The sequence below is a fragment of the Eleutherodactylus coqui genome, chromosome 5 (genome assembly GCF_035609145.1).
Source record: "Eleutherodactylus coqui strain aEleCoq1 chromosome 5, aEleCoq1.hap1, whole genome shotgun sequence".
NCBI lineage: Eukaryota > Metazoa > Chordata > Amphibia > Anura > Eleutherodactylidae > Eleutherodactylus > Eleutherodactylus coqui.
The window spans coordinates 86,198,752-86,211,016 of record NC_089841.1 but is presented as its reverse complement, the minus strand read 5'-3'; the positions used below and the strand labels follow the sequence as shown (position 1 = coordinate 86,211,016).

The following is a 12,265-nucleotide window of genomic DNA, read 5'->3' as shown; positions in this document are numbered from 1 at the left end:
AGCTCAGTACCTCAGTTTTTAATCAAGTTTAATAAAAGTTATATTTTTAAGGTTCTCTCTGAGTAAGTGGGTTCTTATAAATTATTTAGTATCTTTTCTGCCTTCAGTGATAGGGATCAGTGCAAATGATGCTGGGGATTGTGGGGGAAGAGGGAGGGGCTTGGGAGACCCCGAGACACAGAGAGAAAATGGACTGGTGATCTAGCCTTAACCTCTATAGCCGACCTGGAAAATTTCACCAGTCTCTGCACTTGTGTGTATAAGTTGCACAGAGTCTAGGCCAGGTTCTACCTTCCCTACCCAACCAGATGGGGATTGCTCTGGCATCTCAAAAGTATGTACAGTATCTGGGATGTGTGATGTTAAAGAGGCAGATAGTCCATGTTTCTTGGTAGTATGTTTTCTGCCACTACCTACCGCCATGCAAGCAAAAATCTATCAAAAAAGGGGGTTATTGAATTTCACAAAGTCCTTAAAACGTACAGGCCACCAGATAAATCCGCAGAGAATAGTGCAGCAAAATCAACACCTGTGGCATATGTGGCAGTCCAAGTAGAATAAGCGCCCTCAAACTATGCACCAACACAGTACTATTAACACAAAGGGCTCTGATGATCACATATAGTCCAGGCCACATTAGCAAGGGATCTTTTAACAGACTACTAGCTCCACGGTTCACTGCAAGGCAAGCAAATCTTTCACCTCTGTGAGTCGCCGACCACAGTCCTAGGCGAGGAAAGGAGTTCCCCAGTCACCACAGAGCTCAGCCGCAGGCCAATATGACCACAGCCAGCAAGAAAGGAGAAGAAAAATAAGAAATTTAAGGCGCTGCAACCATGCCTAGGGCTCTCACACCGCCCCCAGATAAACCAAGTTCCGCTGTTGGAATTCCACCAGGGGTGAAGCAATAAGGTACCGCAGGAAAAAGTGATAACTTAGCGCCGCTCACCAGCTCTCGCTGGTGCCTCTCATGTGGCCAAGATGACGGGCACCACGCCTGGATCAACAGGCAAAGACAGACCTCCACCGCAGGCTCCCACTGTAGAAAATGGTGGTGGAAACAAGCCACAATACTCTGGAGACTTTAAAGGGCATTTTGAAGGCAGAATTGCCACAGGAAGAGGAACAAACAGAGCGGTTCCAAGAAGCTCCACCAACTAGTGTCCTCTTCAAGCTACATGCCCTAAAATTTACAAACGTTTTCTAATATTCTGTTTTCATTATGGGCTATTGAGTGCAAAAAGATGGGGAAAACATGATTTTTTTTTATATTCACAATGCCACAACATAACACAATGTAAAAAAGTTAAAATATCTGAAAACTTTCCAAATATAGTGTATATTCTTGTGGTAGGCAGGTTTTCGAAAAAGAAAAAAAAAATCTGACATTTGGAGGTTAAGGAAGATGCAACAGGGCTACATACTGACTTTTCTCATGCAATGCCTAGTTGTATCAAAGTTGCACATTTAATTAAAGCCCAGCTATGATGCAACTTTTTCTCATAACTGTTTTTCCCATGAAAAAAACAAGTTCATTTAAATGTCATTGAAACACGTGGAAAAAAAATTGTGAGTTGCCACGGTTGTGTCTGACGCTCAACAAAAGCTCCTGTGTAACTCTAAATGGTGTTACGACTCCTATTTCTTAATTCCAATTATTTTAATGCGATTCTCAGACTTCTACAAAACGAGTTGTTCTGAATGTTAAGGGGTTGTCGGACGTTACTATTGATGACCATCTTCAGGATAGGTCATCGACAGTTGGCCAGTGGGGGCCCATTGCTCAGGATCCCTGCTGATCACTGAACCCGCTGTTAGTCCATATTGCAGTGACCCAGTTTGGCCATTGAAATCAAAGGAAGTTGTGTCTGTAGTATCAAACCTGGCTGTTGCAAGGTTGACAGCGCTGTCTGCACTGACAGCGTGTCCAGCAATCAGCTGATTGGCAGGCATCCAGAGCAGCTGACCCTCACCAATCAACTATTCATGGCGTGTCTTAAAGTTAAGGTTATCAATAGTAAAAGTCTAAGACAACCCCTTTAATAAAAATTTAATTACACATACCTTTAAAATTCGATTATGCTCCCATGTGATTGGTTGACCAAGGTTCCCGCTGCTTCCTGTTCTCATTACACAGCGATGACATGCAATCCAATGAAATTATACTGTTCACACTATTGCCTGCGGCAGCAGTCAGGGGGAGAAGCAGCGCGGGGGGGGGGGGGGTTATCGTAGTTTATTGGGTAGGACAGCATTATTTTATGCTGTTCTGCCTCTGAAGAACACGAGAAACCTAAATGTAAATGAGGCTGATGACAAAAAAAAAATAAAAATATTTGCAGAAGTCACACCACTCTTATCCATTTATTGTGTTTGGTATAGCAGTTCAGCTCTCTTGACTTGAATGGGGTTGAGCAGAAATACCAGTCACAACCCTATAAAAGAGTAGGGAATTTTCTGGGTTAAAAAAAAAAAAAAAATGGACCTTTGTTCATTCTTGAACAACCCCTTTAATTTCTATCAGTATACTAATTACACTAAGTATCATACATTACATGATTATTGGTGGACCACATTGAGAGCCATTAAAAAATTGCTATTAGAAAGATATATATATATATATATATATATATATATATATATATATATATAAAAATAAATCTATAACATTTATATTGTCCATTTCAAGCACTAGCATGAAAAACCATCAGCAGTGGCAGGCAGAAAGCAATGGCAGAAAGAGAAAGCTCCCTAGGCAACCCTGAATCCAAAACTGGATTGCAAAGGGTTAAACATTGTAAAACTACATATAGTAATGTTGTTGGAGTAACAAAGGCTTACCAAGTTCTGCTTTTGTGAAGACCAGACATGTGTTGTCCTCTGTGAGGTTCTTGTTGAAGTCAATGCTCAGCTCGCTGATCTTTTTTTTCATGTTTTTTATTCTCTGGATAAAATTTACAAAAAAAATATAAAATAAAGAGACTAGAAGAAAATCTCAATAACTGCAAGAGAGACTGAAAACTGGCACATAAACGTGAAGAAAATATCATCTTTAATAGGAATGACAACACTGAAAGTCACCCCACTACTACTGGGGAGAACGAATGACCTCCATGTACTGCAATTGTACATAATAAAGGTCATTTTGCCTATTAAAAGCCACCCAAAAAATCCATAAGACACAGTTATACTGAGTGGAGAAAAGGCTTGTACTACGACACCTTATGATATGTAATGAGTTCAGCGGATACGTTTAGCTGCATCAAGACCTTTACATTGTGCGCCATTCCTGGTTTACAAGAAACACAAATACTTATGATCTGGTTGTATTACCGGCTTGTCATCCAACCATATTGATCCAATAGCAGTTCCCAAAGCATTTTATCATCTGTGCTGATGTACCAGACAGTGTCAGGACCTGTCAGGAACTCTGCCATGTGAGACAGGCTACAGCCGCATGCCTATCGACTCTATTGCCGTTTATAGTTCTCTTCGAGCCTCCATTCTGTTGACCTGAAATGCCTCCTATTTCTTATGGAGCCTGCTATTAGTCTACAGTCAAGAGGACGGTCTTCACTGCCCAGTTACAATGACTGACATAACACTGGATTGACAATGAGTGGTGGAGACCATTCACTTGGCTACAGACATGGGGCGACTGTAAGGCTGGGTTCACACTGGGCGATTTCCCGGTGGAAATCTCGCTGTTTGCCCGCTGCAAAAAAAAACGTGAAATTTCCACCAGGAAAGTGCTGCTTCAAAACCTGTGGCACTTGCAGGTTTTGGAGTGGCTTGGCCGCACGCTTTTCCGTTGCGGCCGGCGCTCCCATAGAGGAGAGCTCGGCTGTACGGGGAAAAAAAAAAAAAAGGAATGGACATGCCACAAATCCGCCCCGCCAGCTTTGCCGCGACAGATTGGCCGTCCTGTGTGGATGGGATTTCTGAGACATCTTGTCCACATGGCTGGCTAACCCTGGGATTAGCGGCCGCAGGCAGACTCCCGCGGCAAAATTTTGGACGGAATTTCCGTGGTAAATCCGCCCTGTGTGAACCCAGCTTTAACGGTATTTGGGCCGTCCTTGCCAGAGGACATCACAGGTACTCTTTAACTACTTACAGATGCAACCAATGTAACATGCACGGAATACACAACTCTGGTGATACTCACACTCTGTACTTCTAGCGGAAGATGGAGCCCGTTGCGTCTTCCAAGCTGAACTGACTTCTCCAAGTATCGTCTAACCTCCGGCTGTAGCTGTTCCACGTCTTGTGTTTTCTATAAATGGTATACAAATGTTACTTTATAGTACAAGCATTTTGAATTATGAATCTGAGTTGTTACATACAGTTATATAGTGATCTACCGTAAGTTTGATTTAGTAGATATGGGCAAGAGAAAGGAGAGATGGTGTCCAGGTCTTACAGCCAAAAAGCTAAGGCTACATGGTGACGTTGGCCACAACTCATCACTTGCCGTGCCGCCATATTTGCATAGCATGTAATATAAGTGAAAGCGGTTGCGTTGTAACTTAAAAAGTTGCTGTAATCCAACAGTCGAAAGAAATTCAAGAAATCAAAAAAGGACAGACTAACATTGAGGAGATACGCGCAAGTAGCAAAAACTAAACAAGGAGGGCCTTGAGACATCAAAATTCCTATCAAGGGGTATTTATAAATGGGCTACTGCGTTGGGGAAAACGGATTATGAAGGGCATGTCGTAACTGTAGGAATTGGTAAAATCCTGTTCTTGGAACAAAAAGAAAGACGTATTTTGGGTCTTGAGAAGACCACATGACGCCTCCGGGATAAAAAAAATCAGCCAAAGCAGTTATATTGTATGCTTCCAAGAAGGGAAGACTAAGAGGCATCTCTGCTATACAGTCTGTAAAGGCAGTCGTCTTTTTAACAGAAAGACATATTTGTTAGTAAACGGCACAGCGTCAAAGGTCACTCTAGAATAAGCCTCAGAGTCTGCTAACCAATAAACAGTATGTACAGTACTTAAATTGTGCTCCGAATTAGGGAGAGGATCATGGGTGTTGCAATATTTAATAAAATGCAATTGACCTGCTAAAAATACAAAAACAAGTCCGGCAGCCTTAGTCCCACAAGAGGTTTAGGGTGTTGCAGGATGGAAAGTTTACAACTGCAGAACTGCTTTAAACTATTAATGGCCTATCTGTAGAATAGGCAATCAATAGTACATCAGTGGAGGTCTGCCATCCAGGACCCACTCCGATCAGCTGTTCGCCAATTTCTGCAGGAAACAGACAGCTCTGTTCCCACTGCAGTGGCCAGGCTTGGTATTACAGGCAAAGTTCGCATTGAAATGAATGGGAGGGACCAGGCAACCCTGTGCCCAGAGAACAGCTAATCAGAGGGGGGGGGGGTCATAGCTGGCAGACCACCACCAATTTACTATTGGTAGTCTGTCCTAAGGACAGGCCATTAATAATTTACAACCCCTTTAAATTTGACACTGGGGGATTAGGTTAGAAATATTCTCTTTCTCAAAGAAATTTGCGCATAATAGTAATTTTTAGCCAGATTTGCAAGTCCAGCCACAGTGGCAAGCCCCTCTACATTGTAAATTTAGGATGAGCATAGTCTATGTGATTATGTGCTAGGGGTGGTTTTTTAGTGATAATGCCCAGATATGTAAATTCATTAACTACCTGCAGTCCATGTATAGGAGGACTCAACCAAGGCATATATACAGATTTCGCACAATTAATTCAGATATCACAGCAACTATGAAAATGATCTATAAGCCTAAAAGCTTGTCAGAGAGAGAATGACCAACTGATGATATAAAAAGAAACTATTTTATCAATTTGGTAGGGGGGGGGGGAGCAAAAGATATATCACGGCAGTATGGGGACTGGCAAATTTAAAGAGCGAGTGCCTCTATATATACGTCAAAAGAGAAGAGGGGACAGGGGGCATCCCCAGTGGACTATGAATGAAGGGACAACACTGTTATCGAGGGCCATATTGGCTCGTGGGGATTTTATAATCCAGCAAAGGGAGTTTTTGATGCTGTACTCACATGAAAATGGAGAATTCTTCGAAATATGTCTTCTCTCATGTTCATTTCAACATCAAAGTCCGAGAGCCTTTTATCAGCTTGTGTGCTGGCCATCCGCACGTCTCGGCTTGGGGACACATGCTGCGGGAAATCCAACATGCTTCGCTCCACTGTTAAGAGACCATAATAAAAGTTATGGCTAGTGGAAAGATGTCCATGGCACGTCAGGCGCCAACAACAAATGGAAATCAAAGTCGTCACACCAGCAGGTTCATGTAATAATCCGTAATTCAAATCCGGTCATGCGAGACTGGCCTACCGGAGATAGCAGACTGCTTTTTCTCCGCTATTTCCGTCGGCTCCATTGAAATGAGTGGAGTGATACGGCGCATACTCAGCCGGCACTCCATTCAATGTCACTGTGGAGGGTCCAGCGAGAAAAAGAGGGGGCACAGGACCACTTTTTCAGGATCGGTGGGTTCCCAGCAGAGAGACCCCCACTGATCGGACTATCACCACCTATTCTGTGGATAGGTGCTAAAAATCCAACTCGGTACAACCCCTTTAACAAACATGGAAGCCTGCTTTATTAGTGTCATCTGCCATCATACAATTATACCAGTCCTTATAGGAAATGTAAGAGTTGGGAAGTTGGATCACTCTTTAGGTCAAGATTAGAGATGAGCTAAGGCACATTACTCGAGTGAGTAGTGCCTTAGCTGAGTATTTCCCCGCTCGTCTCTAAAGATTCAGGGGCTGCCAGGGGGCGGGGAGCGGCGGGGGAGAGCGGCGAGATCTCTCTCTCCCTCTCTCCCCCCCCCGCAACTCACCTGTCACCCGCGCCGGCCCCCGAATCTTTAGAGACGAGCGGGGAGATATTCGGCTAAGGCACTACTCGCTCGAGTAATGTGCCTTAGCAAGTGTACTCGCTCATCTCTAGTCAAGATGGTTCATGGCATAAAGGTAAGTAGTGGGCCTTTCAAGTTCATGGTCTGATCCCACTTTAATGTCATACCCATTACCTGAATATTCTAGTTCCAGGTCGGCTAAAACTCTGACGGTGTTCTCATATGTGACTTTCTCCACCTCCAGCGCGGCTACGGCGTCGTACACACTCTTAGTCCTTGTTATTAGTTCTTCTGTCCTGGTGTGAATGTCCTCCGGTGACAAGTCCCACTGTAGAAGGTTCTTGTTAGCCACCATATTGGAAGCCATTCTCATGGATTTGGGAAGATCAGACCCCATTGTCATTGTAAACAGAAACCTCCTGCTGTGTAACCTGGCAGTGAAGATGGAAGAATATTAGTAACATAAAACCGCACTGTGCAAAGCAAATATCACATGGTGCAAAAAGCAAACAACTCACCGCATGACTAACAGAAGGCAGGCCAATGACACTTGCCCTATCCACTGCACCTCTGGGACTAACAGGTAAGTCTACAGGTAGGACTTTCAGAAAATCGAAGCAAAATGCAAAATGCCACCATGTGTGACTCTTAAAGGGGTTTTTACTAATACAAATGGTGTCAAACATCCCAAGATACTGTTAGGACTCATGTCCACGGGTGGGTCAGATTTCGCATGCGGTAGCCCACAGTGGGATCCCACCCTGCCCGTGGCCGAGGACCCTGCTTACCTGTCCGGCTTTTCTTTTTTCTCCGCTGCGAATGTGTGCGAAACGCTGTCTGGCACGCCGGCGCACATGTGCAGTAGAGTCGGGTTTTTTTTAAATCCTACTTTCCCGTGGAATCCACGGCCTGTCCGGAATTCAATTGCAGACTGGCTGCGGATCGGACGGTTTTCAATTACTTCAATGGAAGCCGTCCGTGCTGAGATTTGTTTTCTAGAGCAAAAGGACCACAAATCCAATCCGCATGATTTATTTCATTTGCGGACACCCATGTATCCCTATGGGCGGCTTTATTTGCAGATCTTCCGCACGGGTGACCCGCAAATCAGTTCTGCCCGTGAACAACGGGCCTATAGGCTCTCACACGAATTTATGCGACCGCGTACTACGTGCGTTTTTTGTAAGAGTAATACGCAGTACTGATCTCACAATGTCTTTCAATTGTGCCTGTTACACAGCGCGCGAAATACATGCACAATACAGATTGTGACATGCACGATCTTACTCTCGTGGCGCGTATTACATGTGCATAGCCACCAAATATAGTGATTGTTAACACGTAGAAAATATGTTATTGCTTATTTGCCACATGCTTCCACGACCGGTATACGCCTGCGGTGCGCAGCAAAACACGCTCGTGTGGGAGGTCCCTAATCGTGCGACATTTGTCACAGATTTCATCCGACTTTAAGCTTTCCCTGCATAGCCCCAATGTTGGGCGAGGTCAGACATGTTTCTAACACTATGCAAGACAGGGCTCCAATGTTGCAATATTATCCAATGCAGCGCTGGCCTGCATACTGTTACATACATACGCAGAAGAGCCTCCGACATCGGAGCGCTGGCCTGCATACTGTTACATACATACGCAGAATAGCCTCTAACATCGGAGCGCTGGCCTGCATACTGTTACATACATACGCAGAATAGCCTCTAACATCGGAGCGCTGGCCTGCATACTGTAACATACATACGCAGAATAGCCTCTAACATCGGAGCGCTGGCCTGCATACTGTAACATACATACGCAGAAGAGGCTCCAACATCGGAGCGCTGGCCTGCATACTGTTACATACATACGCAGAAGAGCCTCCGACATCGGAGCGCTGGCCTGCATACTGTTACATACATACGCAGAATAGCCTCTAACATCGGAGCGCTGGCCTGCATACTGTTACATACATACGCAGAATAGCCTCTAACATCGGAGCGCTGGCCTGCATACTGTAACATACATACGCAGAATAGCCTCTAACATCGGAGCGCTGGCCTGCATACTGTAACATACATACGCAGAATAGCCTCTAACATCGGAGCGCTGGCCTGCATACTGTAACATACATACGCAGAAGAGGCTCCAACATCGGAGCGCTGGCCTGCATACTGTTACATACATACGCAGAAGAGGCTCCGACATCGGAGCGCTGGCCTGCATACTGTAGCATACGTACGCAGAAGAGGCTCAGACATCGGAGCGCTGGCCTGCATACTGCAGCATACGTACGCAGAAGAGGCTCAGACATCGGAGCGCTGGCCTGCATACTGTAGCATACGTACGCAAGAGGCTCCGACATCGGAGCGCTGGCCTGCATACTGTAACATACATACGCAGAAAAGGCTCCAACATCGGAGCACTGGCCTGCATACTGTTACATACATACGCACAATAGCCTCTGACATCGGAGCGCTGGCCTGCATACTGTAACATAATTACGCAGAAGAGGCTCCGACATCGGAGCGCTGGCCTGCATACTGTAACATACATACGCAGAAGAGCCTCCGACATCGGAGCACTGGCCTGCATACTATAACATACATACGCAGAAGAGGCTCCGATATCGGAGCGCTGGCCTGCATACTGTAACATACATACGCACAATAGCCTCTGACATCGGAGCGCTGGCCTGCATACTATAACATACATACGCAGAAGAGGCTCCGATATCGGAGCGCTGGCCTGCATACTGTTACATACATACGCAGAATAGCCTCCGACATCGGAGCACTGGCCTCCATACTGTTACATACATACGCACAATAGCCTCTGACATCGGAGCGCTGGCCTGCATACTGTAACATACATACGCAGAAGAGGCTCTGACATCGGAGCGCTGGCCTCCATACTGTTACATACATACGCACAATAGCCTCTGACATCGGAGCGCTGGCCTGCATACTGTAACATACATACGCAGAAGAGGCTCTGACATCGGAGCGCTGGCCTGCATACTGTAACATACATACGCAGAAGAGCCTCCGAGATCGGAGCACTGGCCTGCATACTATAACATACATACGCAGAAGAGGCTCCGATATCGGAGCGCTGGCCTGCATACTGTAACATACATACGCAGAAGAGCCTCCGACATCGGAGCGCTGGCCTGCATACTGTTACATACATACGCAGAAGAGCCTCCGACATCGGAGCACTGGCCTGCATACTGTAACATACATACGCAGAAGAGCCTCCGAGATCAGAGCGCTGGCCTGCATACTATAACATACATACGCAGAAGAGGCTCCGATATCGGAGCGCAGCCTGCATACTGTTACATACATCCGCAGAAGAGCCTCTGACATTGGAGCGCTGGCCTGCATACTGTTACATACATACGCAGAATAGCCTCTAACATCGGAGCGCTGGCCTGCATATTGCAACAAACACATGCAGAAGAGCCTCAGGTGTGTAGTAGGGTATATACTGTAGGCGTGCAAAACTCATGTGTAGTATCGTATATACTGTAGGTGGGTAGTACGATATATACTACAGGGAGTAGCACCGTATATAAGGGTGTAGCACCATGTATTCTGTAGGTGTGTAGTACAATATATACTGTAAGCGGGTAGAACAGTATGTGTGTAGCACCGTGTATTCTGTAGGCGTGTAGTACGATATATACTTTAGGTGTGCAGAACAGTATAGAATTGTGTAGCACAGTATATTCCGTAAGGTACTAGAACAGTATAAGGGTGTAGCACGGTATATACTGCAGGCGTGTAGAACAGTATACAGAAGGGTGAACTGAATTCAGGGACCATAAAAACTTTCACTCCCTTAACAGTGTCAAGTTAAAAATGTTTGCAGTATTCCTTGAAGTGCCGACCAATCCCATCCATGTCTGTGCCTTCTCATAAGAATGTGTGTATATATATATTCATGCCTCTTTAGATCTATTCCATTTAGCCTGATGAAGAGCCCGAGAGGTTCACAAGCTCGCTATTACATCATGTATTTTTGTTAGCCATTAAAAGGTATCATATCTACAAGATTATGTGGTTTCTCTTGCTGAGAACAATCACATAATATATATATATACTACATGGTTACACATCATTAGGCACATATATGCAGTATTTCAGAGCGCTACATATTTAGGACCTGAAGCAGTCAACATCGACTAGAACTAGTAGTCCCAGAATACAATCCTAGTCTCAGCATACAACATGTCATCAGTGGGGGACCTGTTAAACAGAACTACAAGCCCCAGCATAAGCATCAGACTAAACATCTAAATGCCATATGTGTAACTACAAGTCCCAGCACACACTATGGTATCATGTGAATACTGGAGGCCCGGTGTGTAGTACTACAAGTCCCAGCACACACTATGGTATCATGTGAATACTGGAGGCCCTGGGATGTAGTACTACAAGTCGCAGCATACAATCAAATGCCCTCATTGGATGTGCAGTCAGAAAGAACTACAAGTCCCAGCATACAATAACAGGCTAAACCCCTAAATGCATATTATATGGTACTACAAGTCCCAGCACACAACTGACTAGTCACCAAGGTACACAGACCCACAGTATACAATACGATGCCACTACTGGAGGCCCAGGCACATGGTACTACAAGTCCCAGCATGGAACATTAGCATAAGCCTCTGTATTGACAACCACCAGCCCCATCATCAGCTGACATGTCGGTACCTGCAGTAGGTGGCCACACACAGCCGAGCTGCATACATGACCAGTCAGGGTGCACTCCCCGGCATGGCTACCTGCCACATGTCAGGGACCTGACGGCAGACATATTACATGTGGGCAAATCTCCCCTAGTAACCAGCGCAAACAATAAGTGCAGAGTGTGGACAGTGCGGGGCGGCTCACACCGGAGTCCAAATAAAGGACGCCTCTGCAAGCAACGTGTGACACAAGAGGCTGACACCTCAGCAGAGAGCCCGCAGACGGGCCTGACAGGGGCCACACACAATGTGCCGGCTTATTGCCCTCACTTAATATGGCGACAGGAGAACAGAAGCCGGCGAGGCTTAGCTGTCAGTCCAGTAATACATCCTGGTATAGCATGCCCTCTAGTGGTGGAGGACAGTATAGCGGGCGGCTGACTTCAGTATGTGCTGCTCACTTTGTGGACCAAATGCCAGAGGACCTTTCTCTGACAACTGCTCCTGCTCCCAGAGGACCGTTCCCAGCAACCCCCCCATAGGACTGTTCCCTGCAGGCCGCTCCCAGAGGACTGTTCCCTGCAGTCCGCTCTCAGAGGTCTGTTCCCTGGGAACCGCTCCCAGAGGACTGTTCCCTGCGGGCCCCTCCCAGAGGACTGTTCCCTGCGGGCCCCTCCCAGGGGACTGTTCCCTGCGGG

At 45.9% G+C, this 12,265-nt stretch overlaps 1 protein-coding gene across 1 annotated transcript in view; it reads right to left on the bottom strand.

Moving 5' to 3' along the window:
• The window catches only part of NLN (neurolysin), a 61,123-nt gene extending 49,442 nt beyond the window's left edge, over window positions 1-11,681 (bottom strand). Inside the window, exons 1-5 of the mRNA XM_066602804.1 lie at window positions 11,593-11,681; window positions 7,052-7,308; window positions 6,051-6,199; window positions 4,169-4,276; window positions 2,842-2,944 (exon numbers count right to left, since the gene is read on the bottom strand). Of these exons, the coding sequence (XP_066458901.1) occupies window positions 2,842-2,944; window positions 4,169-4,276; window positions 6,051-6,199; window positions 7,052-7,308; window positions 11,593-11,630 (655 nt within the window). The 5' untranslated portion in view covers window positions 11,631-11,681. The remainder of the gene's footprint in view (window positions 1-2,841; window positions 2,945-4,168; window positions 4,277-6,050; window positions 6,200-7,051; window positions 7,309-11,592) is intronic.
• Window positions 11,682-12,265: the final 584 nt, after the last annotated feature.